The sequence below is a fragment of the Anolis carolinensis genome, unplaced genomic scaffold, assembly GCF_035594765.1.
Source record: "Anolis carolinensis isolate JA03-04 unplaced genomic scaffold, rAnoCar3.1.pri scaffold_14, whole genome shotgun sequence".
Taxonomy (NCBI): Eukaryota; Metazoa; Chordata; class Lepidosauria; order Squamata; family Dactyloidae; genus Anolis; species Anolis carolinensis.
The window spans coordinates 8,567,047-8,592,359 of NW_026943825.1; the positions used below are offsets into that span (position 1 = coordinate 8,567,047).

Below are 25,313 nucleotides of genomic sequence, written 5' to 3' on the forward strand. Positions count from 1 at the left end.
GTGAAGTATCCTGACCATTTTCCCCGCAACAATGGTATTTTTCAGAGGAAAGAAAGACGGCAAAGATTGCACCTCTTGCAATCTTTGTACCTTTGCTCACACTCATGACCCAGCATCAATACCAGAGATCAATGCAGAAAGACTTCCAGTTCTAGTTCCTAAGTCCCACTAAGACGGGGATGTGCAAATGACAAAATGAGCAAAACAAGTACCGGTGCAAATGTGGAAAGGCTACCAAACCAACAAAGGGATCAGAGGAAATAAGGAATATGAGCATGGACATGGTAGCACAGGGACATACACGTAGCAGCGAGAAAGTCTGAACAGGACAGCAACTCCCTGAGGCCAAAAAAGACGAACGGGAAAGCGTACCGAGACAGGAAAATGGGAAAGCAAAGGTTCACATGACAACAGGATGCTGAGGAGCTATAGTTCTTTTTGATATAACCAGATTTTCCAACTCTGAATTCCAAGCAAGCGTGACCATGAATACACCGATATGAAGACTGTAGTGCTGTGTTCCAATGTCCTGGGCCTTGATGGGGACAGGATTGCTCTCTCTCCTCTGGTAGCGATATGGCAACCGTGGATGCGTGCACGGGAGAGAGGGCAGACGGTCCCGCGGCACCGGGCAAGTTGGGGCAGCGCAGCCTCGTGACTTTGGGGTGGTGAGTGGCTCTTCGGGTGCCTCGCAGGGGCAAGCATTCACCGGTGGAGCAGCAGCACAGAGAAGGCAGGTGGTCGACCGGTCCAGTGGGGCCCAGGTGGGCACACGCCAAGCTGCGGGCCGGGCCGTCCCTCCTCATGCCAGCAGAGAACTGCGCCGGGAGAGGTCGACATTACTCGCGCTAAGGCCCCGGCTGTCGGACAGGCTGCTGGAAACCTGTTGGGACGAGAGGGAGGACAATACTCGAGTATAAGCCAATCCGAATATAAGCCGAGGCACCTCATTTTACCACAAACAAACTGGGAAAACATTGACTCCAGTATAAGCCGAGGGTGGTAAATTTCAGAAATAAAAATAGATCCCAATAAAATTACATTAATTGAGGCATCAGTAGATTAAATGCTTTTGAATATTTACATCAAGCTCAAATTTAAGATAAGACTGTCCAACTCTGATCAAATCATTATTCTCATCTTCTTCAATGTAAATGTGCTTATGTATCCTTTTTAATAATAATAGAGTAAAATAATACATGTAATAATAATAATAAATACAGGAAAATAATACATGTAATAAAAATAGAGTAAAATAATACATGCAATAATAATAGTAATAAGATCAGAGTGAAACAATAAATGTATTAATAATAATAATAAAAATAGAGTAAAATAAATGTAAAATAAATGGGATATAAATATTGTATTTATTTATTTATTACAATATTTATATCCCACCCTTCTCACCCAACAGGGAACTCAGGGCGGCTTACAATAAAACGCATATATAAAAATTATACAGTGCAATATAAATCAGTTAAAAATTATTATTAACTTACATCAGTATTCATAAAACACATTATAAAATACAGGTAGGCGTGTTCAGTTCAAAAAACTGGGTCTGTCGATTGAGTTCCAGTGTACATGATAATAATTAACGCTGCCAATTATTATTCAAAAGCCTGGCCCCATAACCAAGTTTTAACCTTCCTATGGAAAGATAGGAGGGAGGGAGCCTGCCTGACTTCAATGGGGAGGGTGTTCCATAGGCGGGGAGCCACTACTGAAAAAACCCTGTATCTCGTCCCAAAGCGACAATAATAGAGAAAAATAATAAATGGAATACCAATAATAATAGAGAAAAATAATAAATGTACCATATATTCTTGAGTATAAGCTGACCCAAATATAAGCCAACCAGGATCCTCACCCAAGTATAAGCCAAGGGAGGCTTTTTCAGTCTTAAAAAGAGGGCTGAAATACTAGGCTTATACTCGAGTATATACAGTAGGTAAAGGTAAAGGTTTCACCGACTGTGGGGGTTGGTGCTCATCTCCGTTTCTAAGCCAAAGAGCTGGGGTTGGCCATAGACACCTCCAAGGTCATGTGGCCGGCATGACTGCATGGAGCGCCGTTACCTTCCCGCTGGAGCGGTACCTAATGATCTACTCACATTTGCATGTTTTCGAACTGCTAGGTTGGCAGGAGCTGGGGCTAACAGCGGGCGCTCATTCCACTCCCAGGATTTGAACCTGGCACCTTTTGGTCCGCAAGTTCAGCAGCTCAGCTTATTTATTTATTTACAGTATTTATATTCTGCCTTCTTTCTCACCTCGAAAGGGACTCATGGCAGATACATGGCAAACATTCAATGTTATTATTAGACAGAGTACATATATAGACAGACACAGAGGCAATTTAATATTTTCCAGCTTCCGGCTTCATGAAGGTTTGCTCATGAAGATGTTTCACCATCTACTTGTGACATCGAGTCCTTGATGGAGTACTTCCTCATTCTTCTGCACGCTCTTGGACGTTTTGATGGTGTCATAAATTAGTTAAATTAGCCTCCCCGCATAAAGCGGTACTTAAATTTCCTAGTCGACAGATACAACTGCCTTTCAAGTTGCTTAGGTCAACAGCGAGCTAGGCTATTAACAGTTGGGAGCTCAATCCGACCCAGGCTGGCTTTGAACCCATGACCTCTCAATCAGTAGTCATTTATTGTTATTGCTTTTATCTGGTATTATCTGTAAGCCGCCCCGAGTCCCCTTTGGGGGAGATGGAGCTGGGGTATAAATAAACTTATTATTATTATTATTATTATTATTATTATTATTATTATTATTATTATTATTATTATTATTTTATTATGACACGGCAAACAAGATAGATATGCTGGATTTCATATCACAAAATCACAAGTCGAACACTTCCCAAGTGTCTAGGACTGTGTGATGTATTTTCGGATGATGCGTGCAGATCCCAGCAGGGTGGCCTTTTGCAGTTGGCAGATCGTAATTTCGTCAATGTTTATTGTTTCCAAATGCCAGCTGAGATCTTTTGGGACGGCACCCAGTGTGCCCATCACCACCGGGACCACCTGCACTGATTTCTGCCAGAGTCTTTGAAGTTCAATCTTGAGCTCCTGATAGCGGCTGAGTTTTTCCTGTTGTTTTTCGTCAATGCGACTGTCACCTGGGATGGCGACATCAATGATCCAAACCTTTTTCTTCTCCACAACTGTGATGTCTGGTGTGTTGTGTTCCAGAACTTTGTCAGTCTGGATTCGGAAGTCCCATAGTATCTTTGCATGTTCATTTTCCAATACTTTTGCAGGTTTGTGATCCCACCAGTTCTTTGCTGCTGGAAGGTGGTACTTGAGGCATAAGTTCCAATGAATCATTTGGGCCACACAGTTGTGCCTCTGTTTGTAGTCTGTCTGTGCGATTTTCTTACTATAATTAATTATTATTATTATTATTATTATTATTATTATTATTATTATTATTATTGCGGCTGACTACTAACCACAGTAGAAAGCATGAGGAAAGATAGCAGCAGCACCAAGGGAGGGAGGGAGAAGGCCCCTTCCTGTTGCTGAGAAAATGTACACAGGACAATTCTATAATCTGTGCCTACCTGGCTTGACTCCTCTTCTACGCTCTTGTTCAAAAAGTTGAGAGAGCTGGCCCGCTTCATCCTGTGGGAAGACCCAAAAGTGTCAGATGTTAGAGTCTACGAAGAGAGGAAAGAGACTTGCTTGGGAGGAGAACATAGATTATTCTTGTGGGATGTCACAGCAATTGGTTGGGATCCTCACCCCAAATTCCTGGGTTCCTGAGGGCTGCTCCCTTGCAGCTTTTTCACCAGCATCTCACTGCTCCGCCGCAGAGCATCGCGTAGTTTCCCAAAGGAGCTGCTGCGCTGCAGGGCCCCAGAGCCCATCTGGAAGGATTCGGGAGAGGAAGAAAGCATGAAACATGCTGGGGAATGTTTATATATCACAGCACTTTGGGGTTTGCGTCAAAACTGACTTGGAAATAGCAACCTCCCAAGTTTTTATTTGTCAATATATATATTTGCTAACCTGTATTCTATGTGTGTGTTGATTTGCCAGCTTGACTGTGCCCCTTTAGTGTGGGACTATAGACGTGTGATTGTACTGAGCATGTTCAGACTCAGGACTCTATTTTGTATTCCCTTTGGGATCAGACCTCAGTGGAGGTGTATGAATATGTTTGCTCTTCAATGAAAGCAGACGTATGCGTCTGGACCTCAGTGGAGATGGATGCATGTCTGTTGCTGTTCGGAATTCAATATAGAAGTATGCTTATGGACATCACTGAGTACAAGTATTTTACAAACATAACACACTAGCTGTCTAATGGGCCTGGCTGTTTCACGCTTTGTCGGTTCTCACCCCAGACCATTCGGCCGTTCCGTCCTCAGCTTCGTTCCCATTTTCGCATTTGTTGGTGCTGGAAACTCCCTCTCGGTTCTGCCAGTGCTCCGAACGGTTGCCATCCTTCAGGAGTTCCACTACTTTGCTCTGGTTGATGGCATCCATGCCCTAATGGGACGAAGAGCCACAGGTTGCGATCCCAGGCAGCAGGGAATAGGGACCAGGAACTATGATACACCATTCAGCTGGGTTGCTGTTTGCTTTTCATATAAACCCCATTTGCCTAGTTTCCAACAGACCTCACAACCCCTGAGGATGCCTGTCATAGGTGTGGGCGAAACATCAGGAGAGAATGCTTCTGGAATATGGCCAAACGGCCCGGAAAACTCACCGCAACCCAGTGATTCCGGCCATGAAAGCAATCGACAACATTTACCTGTTTGCGGGTTTTCTGGGCACATTCTTCCAGTGTCTCTGCAGCCTCTAGCTTGCCTTGGCGCCGATAGAGAGCCCCCAGGCTTTTTAGCGTTGTGTTGACCGTAGGGCTATGGAATGAAGGAAAAATGTAAAGAGCGATGGGGCCGGCTGGTTAGCAGCCCACTGCAATAAATCACTCTGACCAAGAGGTCATGAGTTTGAGGCCAGCCCGTGTCGAGGTGAGCACCCGACAATTAAAATAAAAAATAGCCCCTGCTCGTTGTTGACCTAAGCAACCCGAAAGGTAGTTGCATCTATCAAGTAGGAAATTTAGGTACCATTTATATGTGGGGAGGCTAATTTACGACACCATAAAAATCACCCAGTTGCCGTTGGAATGAGGAAGTTGCCGTCACAGTGGATGATGAAGCAGCTGCTCCCCCTGTGGCCGGAATCAAGCATACCCTCAGGAAGCTGGAGAAGGTTTAAATTGCCTCTGCGTCTGTCTCTGTTCTATGTTATATGGCATTGAATTTTTTCCATTTTATATGTACAATGTGATCCGCCCTGAGTCCCCTTCAGGGCAAAAAGGGCAGAATATAAATACTGCAAATAAATAAATAAATATAGGAGGTATGCCATCTTTGTGTCTTTTTGATCTCTTAAGCAGAAGCCCTTACGATAAAAGTATTTAGAGCTTCACTATTTCAATGACACGTCCCCTTCTGTCCCGTTTTTTATTCCGTGCCACCTTTTAAATTTTGTGTTTGTGCGTTATTAATTTGTTTCCAGTGTTCAGCCCATGAAAAGAAAAGGATGGGGTTTCTGAGCTTAAGCAGAAGGAATAACCCACAGAATTACTGACACGCTCAAAGGAAGCAGGCAGGACTCACCTGTCCACTTTGCAGGCTTTGTACCAGCTGCCATACTCCCCGTAAGGAGCGCTGTCCTTCTCCCTGCGCTTATCCTGAGAAGAAACATGTGTGAACTGGTACAGCAGGGTGGGCACAGTGCAGCCCCAAAGACCACATATACAGCTTCTCGTTGAATCCCGCTTTCGTGGCCCCTACCACATACTTTAAGTCCCCTTATTTTTAAAAAAGGATTGTTTGGGATTCTGGTCCAGTCCTGGCTCCGTTCTCCTTCCAAAAGGCAGAGTTACCTTGCTCTCCTCCCGCTCCTCGGCATGCATCCAGATGGGCTTGTTGTCTCCTGCAGAGAAGACAGAGCAGAAAAGACCAAGTGTGGATGAAGCAAAAAGTTGAAAGTAAACCCTCTTAAGTTGCATGTAATTACCGTATATACTCGAGTATAAGCCGACCCGAATATAAGCCGAGGCACCTAATTTTACCACAAAAAAAACTGGGAAAACATTGACTCCAGTATAAGCAGAGGGTGGGAAATTCCCAAAATAAAAATAGATACCAATAAAATTACATTAATTGAGGCATCAGTAGGTTAAATGTTTTTGAATATTTACATCAATCTCTAATTTAAGATATTAACATTATATATTACTATATTGTACTACATCACTATAATGTAATATTATTAGTAATATTACATGTACTATATAATTAATATTATTATATTAGTATAATATTGTATTACATTATAATATTATCAATATTATATGTAAATACATTATATTTTATTTTTATATATAATCGGATATATAATTGTTATATACGTATGTATGCATAGCATGTTACTGGGGAGAGGTGCCCCAAACTGATGGCACAGGAGATTGTGTGGCATCTTGTAAATAACATATGGACAAAGCCAATTCATTCACCTCACCCTTTTATCACAGACTTCCACACTCACCATTGACAGACCCAAATTCTCTCTCATGCGCTCGGGTCAGGATTTCCTTGTAGAGCGCCTCTGCATCCTTGTATTTGCCTTGCTTGAGGTAGCAGGATGCCTGCGAGAATACATTCAGAAGGAAGAGGAAGGTGCCCAAATAATAATGAGTTGCTCATTCATCCAAGGCATTTTTATCCCCAGCTTCTGAAAGATCCCTTTTGAATCTCCCTCCCATTCCCTGTATGCTTAAGCCACTGCCTACGACAATCTGGAGCCCCCTCCACAAGCCTCTCACCAGGTTGTTTTTGGTCTTGGCCACGTTGGGATCGTCGGGCCCAAGGCGTGACTCGTAGATCTCGAGGGCGCGCCGGTAATAGTACTGGACCTCCTCATACTTGCCTTGGTTCTGGCACAGGAGGGCCAAGTTGTTCAACTGCTTGGCTACGTCCGGGTGGTACTTCCCGAGTACCTGGGGGAGGTTTGGAAGAAAAAGAAATCAGTCCTGTTGATTCTAAGAAAAATGCCATGTTATTTATTTATTTATTTATTTATTATTTACATCATTTATATCCCGCTCTTCTCACCCCAAAGGAGACTCAAGAGTGGCTTACAAGTTATATGCACACACACGATATATTATATTATTAGCACGGGACAATATTAGCATTACATATTACTATATTGTACTATACCACTGTACTGTAATATTATTACTAATATTACATGTAGTATATAATATATAACTAATATTATTATATTACTGTATTAATAGTATTATATTGTATTACATTATAACAATATCAATATTATATGTATATACAATATATTATATTATTAGCATAGCACAATATTAGTATTACAGTAGAGTCTCACTTATCCAACATAAACGGGCCAGCAGAACGTTGGATGAGCGAATATGTTGGATAATAAGGAGGGATTAAGGAAAGCCTATTAAACATCAAATTACATCATGATTTTACAAATTAAGCACCAAAACGTCATGTTTTACAACAAATTTGACAGTAACGCTATGTAGTAACTACTGTATTTACGAATTTAGCACCAAAACATAGCAATGTATTGAAAACATTGTCTACTAAAAGGCAAACTGCATTGGATAATCCAGAATGTTGGATAAGCAAATGCTGGATAAGTGAGACTCTACTGTATATATTACTATATTGTACTATACCACTATACTGTAATATTATTAGTAATATTACATGTAATATAGAATACATAATTAATATTATTATATTGTATTATCTTGTATTACATTATATTATTATCAATATTATATTTATAGACAATATATGTTATTAGCATAGCAAAATATTATCATTACATATTACTATACCACTATACTGTAATATTAGTAATACAGTAGAGTCTCACTTATCCAACGTAAACGGGCCAACAGAACGTTGGATAAGTGAATATGTTGGATAATAAGGAGAGATTAAGGAAAAGCCTATTAAACATCAAATTAAGTTATGATTTTACAAATTAAGCACCAGAACATCATGTAATACAACAAATTTTACAGAAAAAGTACTTCAATACGCAGTAATGCTATGTAGTAATTACTGTATTGACGAATTTAGCACCAAAATATCATGATATATTGAAAACATTGACTACAAAAATGCATTGGATAATCCAGAACGTTGGATAAGTGAGAGTCTACTGTATTACATATTGCTTCTCGGCCTTTTGGCTAAGATCAAGTGTAGTAATATTACATGTAATATGTAACATATAATTAATATTATTATATTGTATTATTATTAGTATTATATTGTATTACATTATAACACTATGATCCATATTATATATATAGACCAGGGGTCCTCAAACTTTTAAAGTGGAGGGCCGGTTCATGGTCCCTCAGATTGTTGAGGGGCTGAAATATCATTTGGGGAAAAAAACCGAACAAATTTCTATGCACACTGCACATGTCTTATTTGTAGTGCAAAAAAACACCCAACAACAATTATTTATTTATTTATTTGCTACATTTATACTCCACCCTTTCTCACCCTGCAGGAGACTCAGAACAGCTTACAAGTTGTATGTACATACAATATATTATATTGTTAGCATAGCACAATATTAACATTATATATTACTATATTGTACTATACCACTATATTATATTATTATTAGTAAGATTACATTTAATATATAATATATCATTAATATTATTATATTATACAATATTATTACATTGCATTATTATTATTATTATTAGCCGCGCTGAGTCCCCTGTACTGTAATAAATAAATAAATATTATATTGTATTACATTATAATATTATTATCAATATTATATATATATACACAATATATTATATTATTACCATAGCACAATATTAGTAAATGAAAGAACAATACAATATTTAAAAATAAAAACAATTTTAACCAATATAAACCTATCAGGACTTCAATGGGAAGTGTGGGCCTACTTCTGCCCAATGAGATAGTCAAGTTAAGTAGGATTGTTGTTGTTGTGTGCCTTCAAGTTATTTCAGACTTTGGGCGAGCCTAAGTCTAAAACTGAGGGCGGGGGCTAGGTAAATGACCTTGGAGGGCCGTATCCGGCCCCCGGGCCTTAGTTTGGGGACCCCTGATATAGACAATAGATTATATTACTAGCATAGTACAATATTATTATATAGTACTATATTGGAACCCCGGTGGCGAAGTGTGTTAAAGCACTGAGCTCCTGAACTTGCAGACCGAAAGGTTCCAGGTTCAAACTCCGGGAGCGGCTGCAGGGGAAAACCTGCATGACTGCAGGGGAAAACCTTTACCTTTACCTATATGTAAAAATTTCTCAGATGGAAAGGGTGAATGGGAAAAAACCCAACAAGTACCTTTTCCCGGATCTCCAGAGCTCTCTTGCACAGGGGCTCTGCTTCCTTGTATTTGCCCCTTTTGCCATACAAAACGGCCAGGTTGTTGAGAGTAGCAGCCACCTAAGGATGAAAAGGGAAACGTTGGGCAATTCAAGGTTTGTTATATTAATCAGCACAGGAAACCCAAAACCCACCACACTTACAGCTGGGTGATCTTTCCCCAGTGTTTTCTCCCGGATGGCCAAGGCATCGTTGAGAAGGTGGGCTGCCTCCTTGTATTTATTTTGGTCCCTAGAGAGGAGGAAGAGGAGGAAAAGTGACATTCTCCGCCGCACTTACAATGCACAGTTTTTGGGGTTTTTTTCATGACAGAAGCAACTTGAGAAACAGCAAGTCGTTTCTGGTGTGAGAGAATTGGCCGTCTGCAAGGACGTTGCCCAGGTAACACCCGGATGTTTTGATGTTTTTACCATCCCTATGGGAGGCTCATGTCCCCACATGGAGCTGGAGCTGATAGAGGGAGCTCATCCGCGCTCTCCCCGGGTTGGATTCGAACCTGGCAGCCTTCAGGTCAGCAACCCAACCTTCAAGTCACAAGGCTTTAACCCACTACGCCACTGGGGGCTCCACAATGCACAGTAAAAGGAAATGGTATACATTTCTCCCATTTCTCCCTCTGTAGCCACATGGTGGCATAGTGCGTTAAAGCGCTGAGCTGCTGAACTTACGGACCAAAAGGTCCCAGGTTCAAATCCCGGGAGTGGAATGAGCGCCCGCTGTTAGCCCCAGCTCCTGCCAACCTAGCAGTTCGGAAACATGTGAGTAGATCAATAGGTACCGCTCCGGCGGGAAGGTAATGGCGCTCCATGCAGTCATGCCGGCCACATGACCTTGGAGGTGTCTATGGACAACGCTGGCTCTTCGGCTTAGAAATGGAGATGAGCACCAACCCCCAGAGTCGGTCACGACTGGACTTAACGTCAGGGGAAACCTTTACCTTAGCCACACGAAGCAAGCAATACCACCTACACTGGGCTGCTTCATTCTAAATATCCAAAATACTACCAGAACCAAAACCCAAATACTTCCCCAAGGCAGCCAAGTCCCACACCTGTACACCAGCGCAAGAATATTCAGCATGGTCGCCACATCCGGGTGGTCATGGCCTGAGGTTTTCTCCAAATCCTCCAGCGCTTGCTTACAGAGCGGCACGGCCACCTCATAGCGCCCTTGTGAGGCGTACTGGATCACCAGGTTGTGAAGCGTCCGCAGGCGGGCCGGGATCTCGTAGCCGCCATGCTGGGCCGCCGCGTCCCCACTGCTGTGCGCCTGCCCTGCAGAGAGTTTGACACAATCATCATCATCATCATCAGCTTGGAAGCAGAGCCCCTACTGCCCAACATGTGTCCCTGAAACCCCATACAGACACTTGTGAAATGTGATACAAATACAACCATTTAAGTTCTTTCTCTGTCTAATGTGCTATTTCCTTACAGCACTAATTTTGAAAAGATGTCACCCGTATTTCATCGCATAATAGTCATCAACTCGTAATAGTCTCACCCCCATTTTTGGGAGCAAAATTAGCATTTTTGTGTTCTTCGCATAATAGTCGCAGAGCCATTTGGGGCGGATGTTTTTAATCTGAAGGCCAGGCAGTTTGAAAAATAAACAAACAGAAATGGAGTTGGGTTGCTGTGAGTTTTCTGGGCTGTTCCAGAAGCCTGCCATAGATGTGGGCAAAACGTCAGGAGGGAAGGCTTCTGAAACATGGCCACGCAGCCCGGAAAACTCACAGCGACCCAGTGATTCCGGCCATGAAAGCCTTCGACAATACAAACACGGAGCTGTCTGGTTGAGGCTGGATCATCCCTCCTCCTCTTGTCTCAGAGGTATGCCAATTACTGTATATACTCGAGTATAAGCCTAGTTTTCCAGCCCTTTTTTTGAAACTGAAAAAGCCCCTCTCGGCTTATACTCTGGTGAGGGTCCGGGTTGGCTTATATTTGGGTCTGCTTATACTAGAGAATATATGGTACATTTATTATTTATCTCTATTATTATTGGTATTGTTACATTTATTATTTTTCTCTATTATTGTTGCTAGTATTACATTTATTTTACTCTACTTTTATTATTACAATAGAGTCTTGCTTATCCAACGTAAACGGGCCGGCAGAACGTTGGATAAGTGAATATGTTGGATAATAAGGAGAGATTAAGGAAAAGCCTATTAAACATTAAATTAGGTTATGATTTTACAAATTAAGCACCAAAACAGCATGTTATACAACAAATTTGACAGAAATAGTAGTTCAATACACAGTAATGCTATGTAGTAATTACTTTATTTACGAATTTAGCACCAAAATATCATGATATATTGAAAACATTGACTACAAAAATGTGTTGAATAATCCAGAATGTTGTATAAGCGAGTGTTGGATAAGTGAGATTCTACTGTATTATTAATACATTTATTATTTCACTCTGATCTTATTATTATTATTGCATTTATTATTTTATTTATTATTACATGTATTATTTTCTGGAATTTATTATTGTTATTATTATTACATGTATTATTTTACTCTATTATTAAAAGGATACATAAGCACATTTACACTGAAATAGATGAGAATAATGATTTGATCAGAGTTGGACAGTCTTATCTTAAATTAGAGCTTTATGTACATATTCAAAAATATTTAACCTACTGATGCCTCAATTAATGTAATTTTATTGGTAGGTTAAAAAAGGTAAAGATTTCCCCTGACGTTAAGTCCAGTCATGTCTGACTCTGGAGGTTGGTGCTCATCTCCATTTCTAAGCCGAAGAGCCGGCGTTGTCCGTAGACACCTCCAAGGTCATGTGGACGGCATGACTGCATGGAGCGCCCTTACCTTCCTGTGATCTACTCACATTGGCATGTTTTCGAACTGCTAGGTTGGCAGAAGCTGGAGCTAACAGGGGTTAGAACCTGGGACCTTTCGGTCTGCAAGTTCAACAGCTCAGTGCTTTAACCCACTTTGCCACCGGGGTGCCTTAATTTTATTGTTATCTATTTTTATTTCTGAAATTTAGCACTCTCGGCTTATACTGGAGTCAATGTTTTCCCAGTTTTTTTGTGGTAAAATTAAGTGCCTTGGCTTATATTTGGGTCGGCTTATACTCGAGTATATACTGTATTTTTTTCCAAAAATTCAGGAATCATAGAATCAAAGGCAGATTTTTTTTTCATCATTTTATTGGGGTAAAAAAAGGCCAAAAAATGCAACTATTATGTGATGAAATATTCATCAAAAGGAAGTGAATATGGGCTAAAGACATGTTGCAAGAGAAGGGAAGGTCACAAAGGCTGACAGAAACCAGCTCGGCTCCAGGGAACTGGGCACTGCTCACCTTGTCCCTGGTCATCATCACTGGGGAAAAGGTCATCTAAGGTGTCCTTGGATGTATCCCCACTCTTCTCATCCTGGGCAGAAAGACAACATCTAGGGCTGGAACCTCACAATTGCATAGGGACAAGAGACCAAAAGAAAGCCCACTTTCGCTCTAACCACCCAGACGTAGACTCAATCTGAGTTTGGCGGTTCCAGTATGCTCACCGCTGCCTATTTATTTATTTATTTATTTATGGCTTCCATTTATATCCTGCCTTCCTACAAAGGTCTCGAGGCAGAATGCCATTCCTGTCAATTTTATCCTGGTAACAATCTTGTGATTGGTGTCCAATGACAAGTAGTGAGCTCCATGCCTCAATGAGGACTAGAATCCAGATTCCCCAAAATCCCACTCTAATTACAACATCTCACAGACGTATTGCTTAGAGTTATGGAAATCACTGCCAGGTCAAGTAACACTGATAAGCTCAAAGAGAGTTGGCTTTCCTACTGCAGTACTGTGACAGAAATAAATAATAAAATAATAATAATAATAAAGCTTTATTTATATCCCATTATTATTATTATTATTACTTTATTTTTCTATCTATTTTTCTATTTTATTTAACGATATAATAATATATAATAATATTATACTATACTATTATATTGTATATACATGTAATATTAGTATTATGATGTAATACAATAATAATTATAATTATTATTCACTATTATAATTGTATATTTATATTACATGCAATATTACTGATAATATTGCAATATAGTGGTATAATACAATATATTGTATGTATATATACTTGCAACTGCCCTGAGTCCCCTTCGAGGTGAGAAGGGCGGGATATAAATGTCGCTAATAAATAAATAAATAAATAAATAAATAATATCCCACCTCCATCTACCCACAGATACTCGGGCCGACTAACACGGGGCCAAGCCCAAAGAACAAATAATGATCAAAAATAAAGTTCATATAAAAACAGCATATTCAACCAGATAAACACATTAAAATCAAAGTAATACAACATAATAACAATAAAAACATTTAAAGCATAAAAATAACTTATTATTATTATTATTATTATTATTATTATTGGGAAGAGTTTGACTTGTGATTTTGTGATACGAAATCCAGCATATACATCTCGTTTGCTGTGTCATACTGTGCTTTTGTGTCAGCAAAATAATAATAATAATAAATCTTTATTTATATCCCAACCTATGGTGATACAAGCCAAATTCAAGAACTCAGAGATCAGACTCGAAACTGTGTTTCAAGATTCTGGTGATACAAGTCTGGTTCTAGAAATCACAAAATAGACTCCAAACCTTGATTCAAGATTCTGATGATACAAGTCTGGTTCTAGAAATCACAAAATAGATTCCAAACCATGATTCAAGCCAAATTGCGGCTTGAATAGATTTATTAGGATTGTAAACGACCACATGGAGTACTTATTCCTACGAACAGAGAATAAGGAAAAATGTGAAAAGTTGAGAAGGCACCTACAGATGGGGAAACGTCGTCGTCGAATTTTTTGATCTGGTTCATAAATTCCAGGTGTTTTTTCTCCTCCTCGAGTTGGGCCACGGCCTGCTCGCTGCACTGCAGCTTCTGCTGGGTATTGGCCAGTTCATCCCGCAGCCACTGGTTCTCCTGCACCAGGCGCCGCACTTGCGCTCGCAGCTTCTGTTTCTCCGATTCCACTGCGCCCAGGTGGCTGGACAGGGCAATGATCACCTGGAACAAGGGGCAATGAATACAAAAGTAGTCAGTGTCTTTGGAACTCAGCAACTGAAGTCCTTGAACACATCCACAGCTTGGAAATATGAGACTCTCACAGCCACTGGCAGCATTTAGTTCCAATTATTTATTTTTATTTATTTACTACATTTATATCCCATCCTTCTCACTCTGAAGGCGACTCAGTGCGGCTTACAAATTATATGTACACACAATTATATGAATATATATACAATATATTACATTATTAGCACAGCACAATATTAGCATTATATATTACTATATTGTACTATACCACTATACAGTAATATTATTAGTAATATTACATGTAATATATAATATATAATTAATATTATATATTGTATTATTATTAGTATTATATTGTATTACATTATAATATTATTTTATATATACAATATATTATATTGTTATATATCATTGTATAGCATATTGTATATGACATACAATATGCTATATATGCTGCTGCTCAGTCGTTTAGTCGTCTCTGACTTTTCGTGACCTCATGGACTAGTCCATGCCAGAGTTCACTGTTAGCATATATGTATGCTATATATGCATAATACATATTATATTATTAACATAGCATGTTATGGGGCGAGGGGCCTCCAACTTAGGGCATCTCCTTTGAGTTCAACAATGGAAAAAGGTACATTATGTGGAGAAGTAGGATAGGGGCTCGTCTGTTGTTGGATATATTTCCTTTGGAGGACTATATTATTATTATTATTATTATTATTATTATTATTATTATTTACAGCATTTATATTTATATAAATTTACATTTATATCACATTTAAATGGTTCTGGCACTGACTTGCTTTCCAAAGCCCAAAATCGGATAGAAGTGTAAACCGAGTAAGTCACCTACATATTTCAGAAAAGTAAGAGGACATAGCAACCCTCCACTGATCCTAATAGATTAATTAAGGTGTTACTTTTAGTTCCTAGAGTTTAGAAGCAAAGCTCAAACCTGCCCCATATGCATTAAGCAGCAGGTTTTGTTTCCAGCATCTCCCTGTAGAATCAAAACAGGCATCAGGCTGATCTTTGGGCTTCAAGGATATTACCTGAGCCTCCCCGAGCCCCAGTTCGATGGCTTCCAGAGACTTCCGCAAGAGACTGGCCTTCTCCTGGGCAGCGCTGCTTTCATGCTGTTGCTCCATGCGGTTGACGGTGTCAAGCAGCGCAGCCAGCAGCGAGTGGTGCTCCGTGCGTAACGTTTCCAAGCCCTGCACCACGGCCTTGGTGCCTAGCACTATCTCGTCCTGGCTCATCTTCTCCTCGCGTGGGTACAGCATGGTCGTCATTGCTTTGATAGGAAGAGAAAGAAGCAAGGTGAGGCCCAAGCCAGTATTTAAAAAACTCTAAAATCAGGACAGTAAATAAAGAGCACCATTAAGTAAACAGAGGAATTCCAGACACAAATCAATCAGGGCCAATTAACACCTCCCAACACAGGATTCCCCCCAGGCAGGAAGCAGCCAGGCTTTGAAGCTGCGAAGAATTGTGACGAGCTACCTTAGGCAGGAATCCCTATTGTAAAATGCAGGATTGATGTTCCTAGTTGGCGTGCATATTTGAACAACCCATGCCACGTTGAATACTTGACTGAAGAACAGCTGAGCCCCAAACCTGTTATACGAGATACCCAAGTTCATATTCATAATCTCAAGTATTACAACACAGAGGTGAAGGAATTTTTAAGTAAAGGTTAGATGGCCATCTGTTGTGAGTGCTTTGTGTCTTTCTGCATGAGAGAATATAGTTGGACTGGATAGCCTTTGGGGTCGCTTCCAACTCTAGGATCCTTATGTTCAAATATTTGAAAGGAGGTCCCTTTGAGGAGAGGGAAAACTTGTTTTCTGCTGCTTGAGAGACTAGGACACAGTGGATTCAAATTATATGAAGAGAGAATCCACTTCAACATTAAGAAAAACTTCCTGACGGTAAGAGTTGTTGCACAGTGAAATATCCTGAGCATCTGGGGGAGTCTCCTTCTTTGGAGGTTTTTAAGCAGGGTCATCTGTTGGGAGTGCTTTGATTGTGTGCATACATTATTCGCGGATACATCACACAGTCCTAGACACTTGGAAAGTGTCTGACATGTGATTGAATACAAAAGCCAGCATAATATATCTTGCTTGTTGTGTACTAATGTTGTTTGTCAAATAATAATAATAAGAAGAAGAAGGAGGCGGCCACCTTACTGGGATCTGCACGATTATTCGCCGATACATCACACAGTCCAGTCATATCTGACTCTGGGGGTTGGTGCTCATCTCCAATTCTAAGCTGAAGAGCCGGCGTTGTCTGTAGACACCTCCAAGGTCATGTGGCCGGCATGACTGCATGGAGCGCCCTTACCTTCCTGCCAGAGCGGTACCTATTGATCTAGTCACATTGGCATGTTTTCGAACTGCTAGGTTGGCAGAAGCTGGAGCAACAGCATGAAAGCGCTCACTCCGCTTCCGGGATTTGAACCTGGGACCTTTCGGTCTGCAAGTTCAGTAGCTCAGTGCTTTAACACACATCACCACGGGGCTCCTCAATAATAATAATAATAAGGGCCATCCATCCAACCCCATTCTGCCAGGCAGGAACACAATCAAAGCCTTCCTAACAGATGGCCATCCAGCCTCTGTTGATAAATCTCTAAAAAATGAGACTCTATAATAATACAGTAAAGTCGCACTTATCCAACATAAACGGGCCGGCAAAACGTTGGATAAGCGAATATGTATAAGGAGGGATTAAGGAAAAGCCTATTAAACATCAAATTAGTTTATGATTTTACAAATTAAGCACCAAAACATCATGTTATACAATAAATTTAACAGAAAAAGTAATTCAATACGCAGTAATGCTATGTAGTAATTACTATATTTATGAACTGAGCAACAAAATATCATGATATATTGAAAACATTGACTACAAAAATGCGTTGGATAATCCAGAACGTTGGATAAGTGAGTGTTGGATAAGTGAGACTCTGCTCTAATAATAATAGTAGCAGAAGGCCACCTTACAGGGATCTGCAAGCATTATTTGCGGATACATCACACAGTCCTAGACACTTGGGAAGTGTCCAACGTGTGATCCAATACAACAAAGCCAGCAGGGTGTCTGCTGTGGACTCACCTTGTTGTGTTTATAATAATAATAATAATAATAATAATAATAATAACAACAACAACACACCAGACATCACAGTTGTGGAAAAGAAAAAGGTTTGGATCATTGATGTTGCCATCCCAGGTGACAGTTGCATTGACAAAAAACAACAGGAAAAACTCAGCCGCTATCAGGACCTCAAGATTGAACTTCAAAGACTCTGGCAGAAACCAGTGCAGGTGGTCCCAGTGGTGATGGGCATTTGGAAACAATAGACATTGACAAAATTACGATCTGCCAACTGCAAAAGGCCACCCTACTGGGATCTGCGCACATCATCCGAAAATACATCACACAGTCCTAGACACTTGGGAAGTGTTCGAGTTGTGATTCTGTGAAACGAAATCCAGCATATCTATCTTGTTTGCTGTGTCATACAATAATAGAGTCTCATATTTTGGAGATTTATCAACAGAGGCTGGATGGCCATCTGTCAGGAGGGCTTTGATTGTGTTCCTGCCTGGCAGAATGGGGTTGGACTGGATGGCCCTTGGGGTCTCTTTCAACTCTAGGATTCTTTCATTCCATGAGTTGCCACTGAATCAGCACCCACAGCATCTAGAACCAGGTCAAATGGTGTTGAGGTAGTGCTGCTTGGAGCCCCCCAATGTTTGGGAAATTCAGGGGAGGGTCAGAGGAAATAACTTTCCCCCCTTTTCAAGCCTAGCAGGCCATGCAGTTTGCTGCTCTCCCCGGCAGGCGGCTGCTTCAGGCCTGGACAATAGAGACGCAATGCGGCACAACGGAGCTGGTGCCCGGCGAGTCCAAGCGCCTGAGCCGCAGGATCAGCCGCAGCAGCGAAAAGAGGGCAATCTTCACAAAACCACATGCCCACTCTCTCTTCTCACCCATAATATCCACCCAGACCGTCAAAGCCGCATATGTGGCATTGCTGCCTGTAATCAGAATCCCATTCTACAAACACCGACTTTGCGATGTGACAACTCCTTTCTTTCCTAGGAACGGAGAAAGCAATGCCTTTCCCAAAGGGCATTACAATGAGAACCATACCCATTTGCACACAGTTTTTCCAATCCTCCTAAAGCTGGGGTTTACAAACAACCCATAAAGTTTAAAAATGAACACATTAGCAGCTACTGATCATATAATGTGGAAGGCAGGGGAAGCTTTTGAGTATCTAACTGAAAAGCAGAAAGTGCTTTGCAGTGTTTTTTTTCCCCATCCCTTACCACCCAATGTTTTTTCAACACCCACTAAGAATAATAATAACAACTTCATTTTTATATCCCGCCTCCATCTCCCCGAAGGGACTCGGGGCGGCTAACGTGGAGCCATGTCCAGGTAATGACGATAACACAAAATAAAATACATACATAACGTAAATCCTCAACAAACAGAAATTAAAACCAGAAAAAAACATTTAATAGTAACAAGGATTCAAACGATTAATCTTTTGACAAGTAGACATTTTTGCGTCTTCTTTGACTACTCGTATCAAAGATTTCAGAAACCAAAAGGAGCCTGCGTGACATTGGAACAAAACTGGGCTGTCAACGTTTCTGATGGAAGATTACAAAAGAAGGCAGAGAAGGGTGTCATCTTCCTTCCATCATGCAATGACACAGGTCAAACTATAAGGTATTAGTCAAAGAGTCAAAGAGAAGTATTTCCAAAGTAAAACATACGACGCAAAAGGAAATGTTTATGTCTTCTAGAAAATCCATACTGTCTTTCTATAACTTTTGACTTTGTCAAAAATATAAATAAATAAATAATATAAATAATCTGAAATTCGTTCTCCATCTCTGTACTTTTGGGAAGTTGGGAGAAAGGATTCCTCTAATCCTCATTTGCTTAACAGGAGCTTTAGCGTTTGCTATTCAGGAGTCAACTGTACTCTTTAACCTTCAGATAGTACGGGGGTTTCGTGACACCCTAAATGACGGGGAAAGCCTCCTCTTGATCCAAGTCTTTCCCCATAATTTAGTGTGTCACGAAATCCCCATATTTTCAGGTTTATCGCCTTGAGGTCTATAAGCTTTAGGGATTTCCAACCCTACTTTTTCTCAGCCTACTGATGCTCTATGTGGCTCTGCAGAACTCCTCCCTGGTTGATTTGCAGCATCGTCCTGCTCTCCCAGTTCTTTTCTCACTATTCACTCTTCCCATTTATGCCCCTAGGAAAACTGCAGTCTCTTTTTGCTTCAATCTACAGCAAGCCATCTTTCTGCTCTGAGGATCCAAGTTACTTACATGACACGTAAGTTTTACAAGATACATCCGTCTTCTTCTCATGGATCGTGTTGAAGGCTGTAACAACATTTTGCCTCTATTTTAATTTTGTAGAGATTCCACTACTTATTCCAGATTTTAGCACTCATGCTGAAGTGCCAAAATCATCTCTACATAATAATAATAATAATAATAATAATAATAATAATAATAATAATAATAAAAAATTACAATCTGCCAACTGCAAAAGGCCACCCTACTGGGATCTGCGCGAATCATCCGAAAATACATCACACAGTCCTAGACACTTGGGAAGTGTTCGACTTGTGTTTTTGTGATATGAAATCCAGCATATCTATCTTGTTTGCTGTGTCATAATACAATAATAATAATAATAATAATAATAATAATAATAATAATAATTTATTTATATACAGCTCTATCTCCCCGAAGGGACTCAGGGCAGTTTCCAATTTGAGTGCAAAACAACATACAATAACATAATACAGTAAAGTAAGTGCATTATTAAAGCAAGACAAAACAATTCAGTTAAAATAAACAATAAATAAAATAAACAATCAGTCAGAACCTTCGATCAAGAGGGTGGGAATCATTATGCTCTGATCTTTTCAGTATTAGGGGGAAAGCTTCTTTTTGATCACTACAGAGTTGGAAGAGACCCCAGGGGAGGAAAACACGATCAAAGCCCTCTCAACAGATGCCCACCCAGCCTCAACTTAGAAATCTCCAGAGAAGGAGACTCAATCGGACTCCCATGCTGAACAGCTCTTACCATCAAAAAGTTCTTCCTAATCCTTACGTGGAATCTCTTTTCCTGAATTCATTCCTCCATTATGTCCCTAAAGCAGCAGAAAACCAGCTTGCCCTCTCCTTGTCCTCAATGGGATCTCCGTTCAAATATTTTAACATGGAAATCATGTCTGCTCTCAGCCATCATAAGCATCCCTTTTCAGCCATTCCTTAGAGTGCTTGCCTTCCAAACGTTCGATCATTTTGGTCAGCCTTCTCTGGATGCATTCCATCTGGTTCATCATCTCCTCCCTGTCTTGTGATGGGCACTGGGGACAGTATTCTAGGTGAGGCCTGAGCAAAGATGAAGAGGGGAAAGGGGTGCCATGCTGTTCCTTCAGAGACGGAGTCGTGAAGTGAAGAAGGGGGGGGGGAAGCCCTTCAAAGTGGAAGGTAATCTTTTCTCTGCTTGGGGAGCATCCTGGGTAAAGAGGGAGCCTAAAAGGCCCTATCTGTTCAAGAAGGATAAGGAGTCCAGAGAAGGCCAACCAAAATGATCAAAAGTCTGGAAAGAATGAATCCTGATGAGGAGAAGTTTAGGAAGTTGGGGATGCTTAGCTCGGGGAAGAGAAGGTTGAGAAAAGGGAAACTGAGAGCTGAAAGGATGTCCCATTGAGGAAAAAGGGGCAAGCTTGTTCTCTGCTACTCTGGAGACAATGGAGCAAGAGATTTAAAGTTACAAGGCCAAAAGAAATAGGATGCAAATGTTATACAGGATCTAAATCTATAAGGATTGTCTTGAAAATGATTAATATGTAAAAGAAAATAATCCTCATGGTGATGGGAATTGTATATGTTGTGTATCTGTATGTCCTAAATATATTCCACCTAAACACTAGGAAGAATTTAACACTAGGATCAACAGTGGAATATGCTGCCTGGGAGTCTAGTGGAGTCTCTTTCTTGACAGGTTTTTAAACAGAGGCTGAATGGCCATCTGTCAGGAAGGCTTTGATGGTGTCTTCCATGATGGGGTTGGATTGGATGGCCCTTGGGCTCCCTTCCAGCTCTACGATTCTATCATGTATTTATTTATTTACCGTGCTTGTATTCCGCCTTTCTCAACCCTGAAGGGGACTCAAGGCAGCCTTACAAAGGCAACAATTCAATACCGCGTGTAGACATGCATCAATGAATAAACAAAAACATTAAAACCAACCAATTAAAACAAGACTTAAAATCACACTCTAGTGAAATACAGTCTGCCTGAAAGTCCGGTGGATTCTCATTCCAGGAAGGTATTTATAATATAATAAAAAGTTTATTATTATTGTTATGATTATTTAAGTAGACGTCGGATGGGCATCTCTCAGGCAGGATTGGATGGTGTCCTAAAGGGATCAGACTGGATGGCCCTTGGGGGTCCCTTCTAAAGCTAGGATTCAATCATCGTCTTTGATAATGACGATGACAGAGTCTCTTTCTCTGGAGGTTTTGACACTGAGGCTGGATGGCCGTCTGTTGGGAGGGCTTAGATGATGTCCTAAGGGCATCGGATCAGATGGCTTTCTCTATGATTCATGAGTGAATCAACGCAAAGAACACTAGTCCAATCTGCATATTTATAGGTGTATTTTTATGAATGTCTAATATAATTAATTTTAATTGAATTGCAATGTATTCTATTATTTTTATATATTGTATGTGTTTTTATTGTAAGCCGCCCTGAGTCCCCTCTTGGATGAGAAGGGCGGGATACAAATGCTGTAATAAATAATAGATGTCATCCCCTCCACCAACCTGGTGGTCCATTTTATTTTATTTTAACTGATTTTATTTTTAGCTGATTTGTACGTTAACTGAATTTTTATGATTTAATGTATTGTTTTGAAGGTACAGTAGAGTCTCACTTATCCAAGCCTCTGGATAATCCAAGCCATTTTTGTAGTCAATGTTTCCAATATATCGTGATATTTTGGTGCTAAATTCGTAAATACAGTAATTACAACATAGCATTACTGCGTATTGAACTACTTTTTCTGTCAAATTTGTTGTATAACATGAAGTTTTGGTGCTTAATCTGTAAAATTATAACCTAATTTGATGTTTAATAGGCTTTTCCTTGATCAGTCCTTATAATCCAAGATATTCGCTTATCCAAGCTTCTGCTGGCCCGTTTAGCTTGGATTAGTGAGACTCTACTGTAACTGTTTTATATAACTGCTGATTTTACTGTCTTTGTATTGCAATGTGTTTTAACTGTTTTATTGTTTTGTATTTCGGGCTTCTGACATGTGTAGCCGCCCCAAGTCCCTGCCGGGAGATGGTGGCTGGGTAGAAAAATAAAGTATTATTATTGTTATTATTATAAATAGTCCAGCCAATTTAAGCATGGCTGGACATCTGTCAAGAGGGCTTTGATAGTGTCCTGAAGGGACTGGACTGGAAGGCCCTTGGGAGTCACTTCTAACTCTAGGATTCAATCATCATCTCTGATTATAATGATAAAGTCTCCTTTTCTGGATATTTTGAAGCCGAGCCTGGATGGGCATCTGTCAGGAGGGTTTGATGCCAATTTAAGCATGGCTGGGCATCTGTCAGGAAGGCTTTGATAGTGTCCTGAAGGGATTGGACTGGACGGCCCTTGGGAGTCCCTTCTAACTCTAGGATTCAATCATCATCTCTGATTATAATGATAAAGTCTCCTTTTTCTGGATATTTTGAAGCGAATGCTGGATTGGCATCTGTCAGGAGGGTTTAATGCCAATTTAAGCATGGCTGGGCATCTGTCAGGAGGGCTTTGATAGTGTCCTGAAGGGACTGGACTGGACGGCCCTTGGGAGACCCTTCTAACTCTAGGATTCAATCATCATCTCTGATTATAATGATAAAGTCTCCTTTTTCTGGATATTTTGAAGCCGAGGCTGGATGGGTGTCTGTCAGGAGGGTTTGATGCCAATTTAAGCATGGCTGGGCATCTGTCAGGAGGGCTTTGATAGTGTCTTGAAGGCACTGAACTGGACGGCCCTTGGGAGTCCCTTCTAATTCTAGGATTCAATCATCATCTCTGATTATAATGATAAAGTCTCCTTTTCTGGATATTTTGAAGCCGAGGCTGGATGGGCATCTGTCAGGGTTTGATGCCAATTTAAGCATGGCTGGGCATCTGTCAGGAGGGCTTTGATAGTGTCCTAAAGGGATTGTACTGGATGGCCCTTGGGAGTCCCTTCTAATTGTAGGATTCAATCAGGAGAGTGCGGATGAGCTCCCTCTATCAGCTCCAGCTCCATGCGGGGACATGAGAGAAGCCTCCCACAAGGATGGTAAAAAACATCAAAAAAAAATCCGGGCAATGTCCCCTGGGCAACATCCTTGCAGACGGCCAATTCTCTCACTCCAGAAGTGACTCAAGTTGCTCCTGACATACTATAATGATAAAGTCTCCTTTTCTGGAGATTTTGAAGGCGAGGCTCGATGGGCATCTGTCAGGAGGGTTTGATGGGGCTGGACTGGGTGGCTTCTAATGCTGGGAGGTGAAGTCCAAAACACTTGGAAGGAAAGCCCAAGTTGATACAGGCCTGCTCTCCATAACTAGGGCTCATTTGTTGTGTGTTGCCAACACAGCAACCTCTGGATATGTGTCGACTATTTGGTCCAGGCCTGGGCCAACTTAGGCCTTCCTTTTAGCTGTTTTGGACTCCAACTCCCAGCATTCCTCACAGCCTCAGGCCCTTTCCTTTTCCCCCTCAGCCGCTTAAGCGGCTGAGGGGGAAAAGGAAAGGGCCTGAGGCTGTGAGGAATGCTGGGAGTTGGAGTCCAAAACAGAAAAGGAAGGCCCAAGTTGGCCCAGGCCTGGCCTAGTCCCGTTGGCCTATACAAAGGCCTTCCCGCCTAGGCCCAAATCCCCACAGAAGCCCGAGGGCCCCTCACTCCCCTCAGAAGGCGCCTCCTTTCCCCTTCCTCCAATCCCCTCACTCCCTCCAACCCAAGCGAGACCCTTCTCTCCTCCTCCGGGGCCCGAACCAGAGCCCTACCTGAGCCCGCAGCTCCTCGGCCCACCACCGCCGCCGACTCCGCAGCCCCTTCCGACGCAGCGGCTGCTTCTCCCTCAGCCTCACTGCCTTCCCAGCAGGCACTGCGGCACCGGCTGCCGCTCGGCCCCGCCCCAAAACAACCTCCTTAAAGGAGACGCCGGCTCTTTCTTTAGTGTCGGAGGGCAAGAAACCTCCCTCGAGTTTTTTTTTGCTAGCTGTTGCTTATGGATTTCAATAGGTTTGTCAATCCAAGGCGGCAGATAACATTCCACCATGTCTCCAGTGTCAATATAACTATATAATAATATATAATACAGTAGAGTCTCACTTATCCAACGTTCTGGATTATCCAACACATTTATGTAGTCAATGTTTTCAATATATCGTGATATTTTGGTGCTAAATTCATAAATACAGTAATTACTACATAGCATTACTGCTTATTGAACTACAATAGAGTCTCACTTATCCAAGCCTCGCTTATCTAAGCTTCGCTTATCCAAGCTTATTATCCAAGTCATTTTTGTAGTCAATGTTTTCAATGTATCGTGATATTTTGGTGCTA

The 25,313-nt window shown here is 41.1% G+C and overlaps 1 protein-coding gene and 1 non-coding gene across 4 annotated transcripts; one reads left to right on the forward strand and one right to left on the reverse strand.

The window, feature by feature from the left end:
* Positions 1–590: 590 nt before the first annotated feature.
* Positions 591–24,890, reverse strand: klc2 (kinesin light chain 2). 3 transcript variants are annotated; one of them, XM_008121043.3, is made up of 17 exons: positions 24,749–24,850; positions 19,986–20,042; positions 15,668–15,909; positions 14,346–14,576; positions 12,834–12,906; positions 10,543–10,765; positions 9,635–9,722; positions 9,450–9,551; positions 6,870–7,043; positions 6,593–6,692; positions 5,928–5,977; positions 5,659–5,732; positions 4,785–4,893; positions 4,367–4,516; positions 3,767–3,891; positions 3,586–3,646; positions 591–883 (listed from the first exon to the last, which is right to left on the reverse strand). In XM_008121043.3, exons 3-17 carry the CDS (start codon positions 15,905–15,907, stop codon positions 803–805), a joined length of 1,881 nt encoding a protein of 626 aa, XP_008119250.1. In that variant the 5' UTR covers positions 15,908–15,909; positions 19,986–20,042; positions 24,749–24,850; the 3' UTR covers positions 591–802. The 3 variants fall into 3 exon arrangements, with proteins under 3 accessions (XP_008119250.1, XP_008119249.1, XP_003227776.1); XM_008121042.2 differs by lacking the exon at positions 19,986–20,042 and having other exon boundaries at positions 24,749–24,890; XM_003227728.4 differs by lacking the exons at positions 19,986–20,042; positions 24,749–24,850 and adding an exon at positions 20,758–21,122.
* On the forward strand, positions 8,272–8,465 carry LOC134294436 (U2 spliceosomal RNA). The gene has a single exon (XR_010001345.1). It is a non-coding gene; the product is annotated as a U2 spliceosomal RNA (small nuclear RNA).
* Positions 24,891–25,313: the final 423 nt, after the last annotated feature.

Excerpts from the sequence above, each read along its gene's own strand:
- klc2 (XM_008121042.2), bottom strand. The coding sequence starts at position 15,907 with ATGACGACCATGCTGTACCCACGCGAGGAGAAGATGAGCCAGGACGAG. Across the intron at positions 14,577-15,667 it reads TGGGGCTCGGGGAGGCTCAG|GTGATCATTGCCCTGTCCAG; the intron begins GTAATATCCTTG and ends CCCTTGTTCCAG. Across the intron at positions 3,647-3,766 it reads CAGGAACCCAGGAATTTGGG|GATGAAGCGGGCCAGCTCTC; the intron begins GTGAGGATCCCA and ends GTCTTCCCACAG.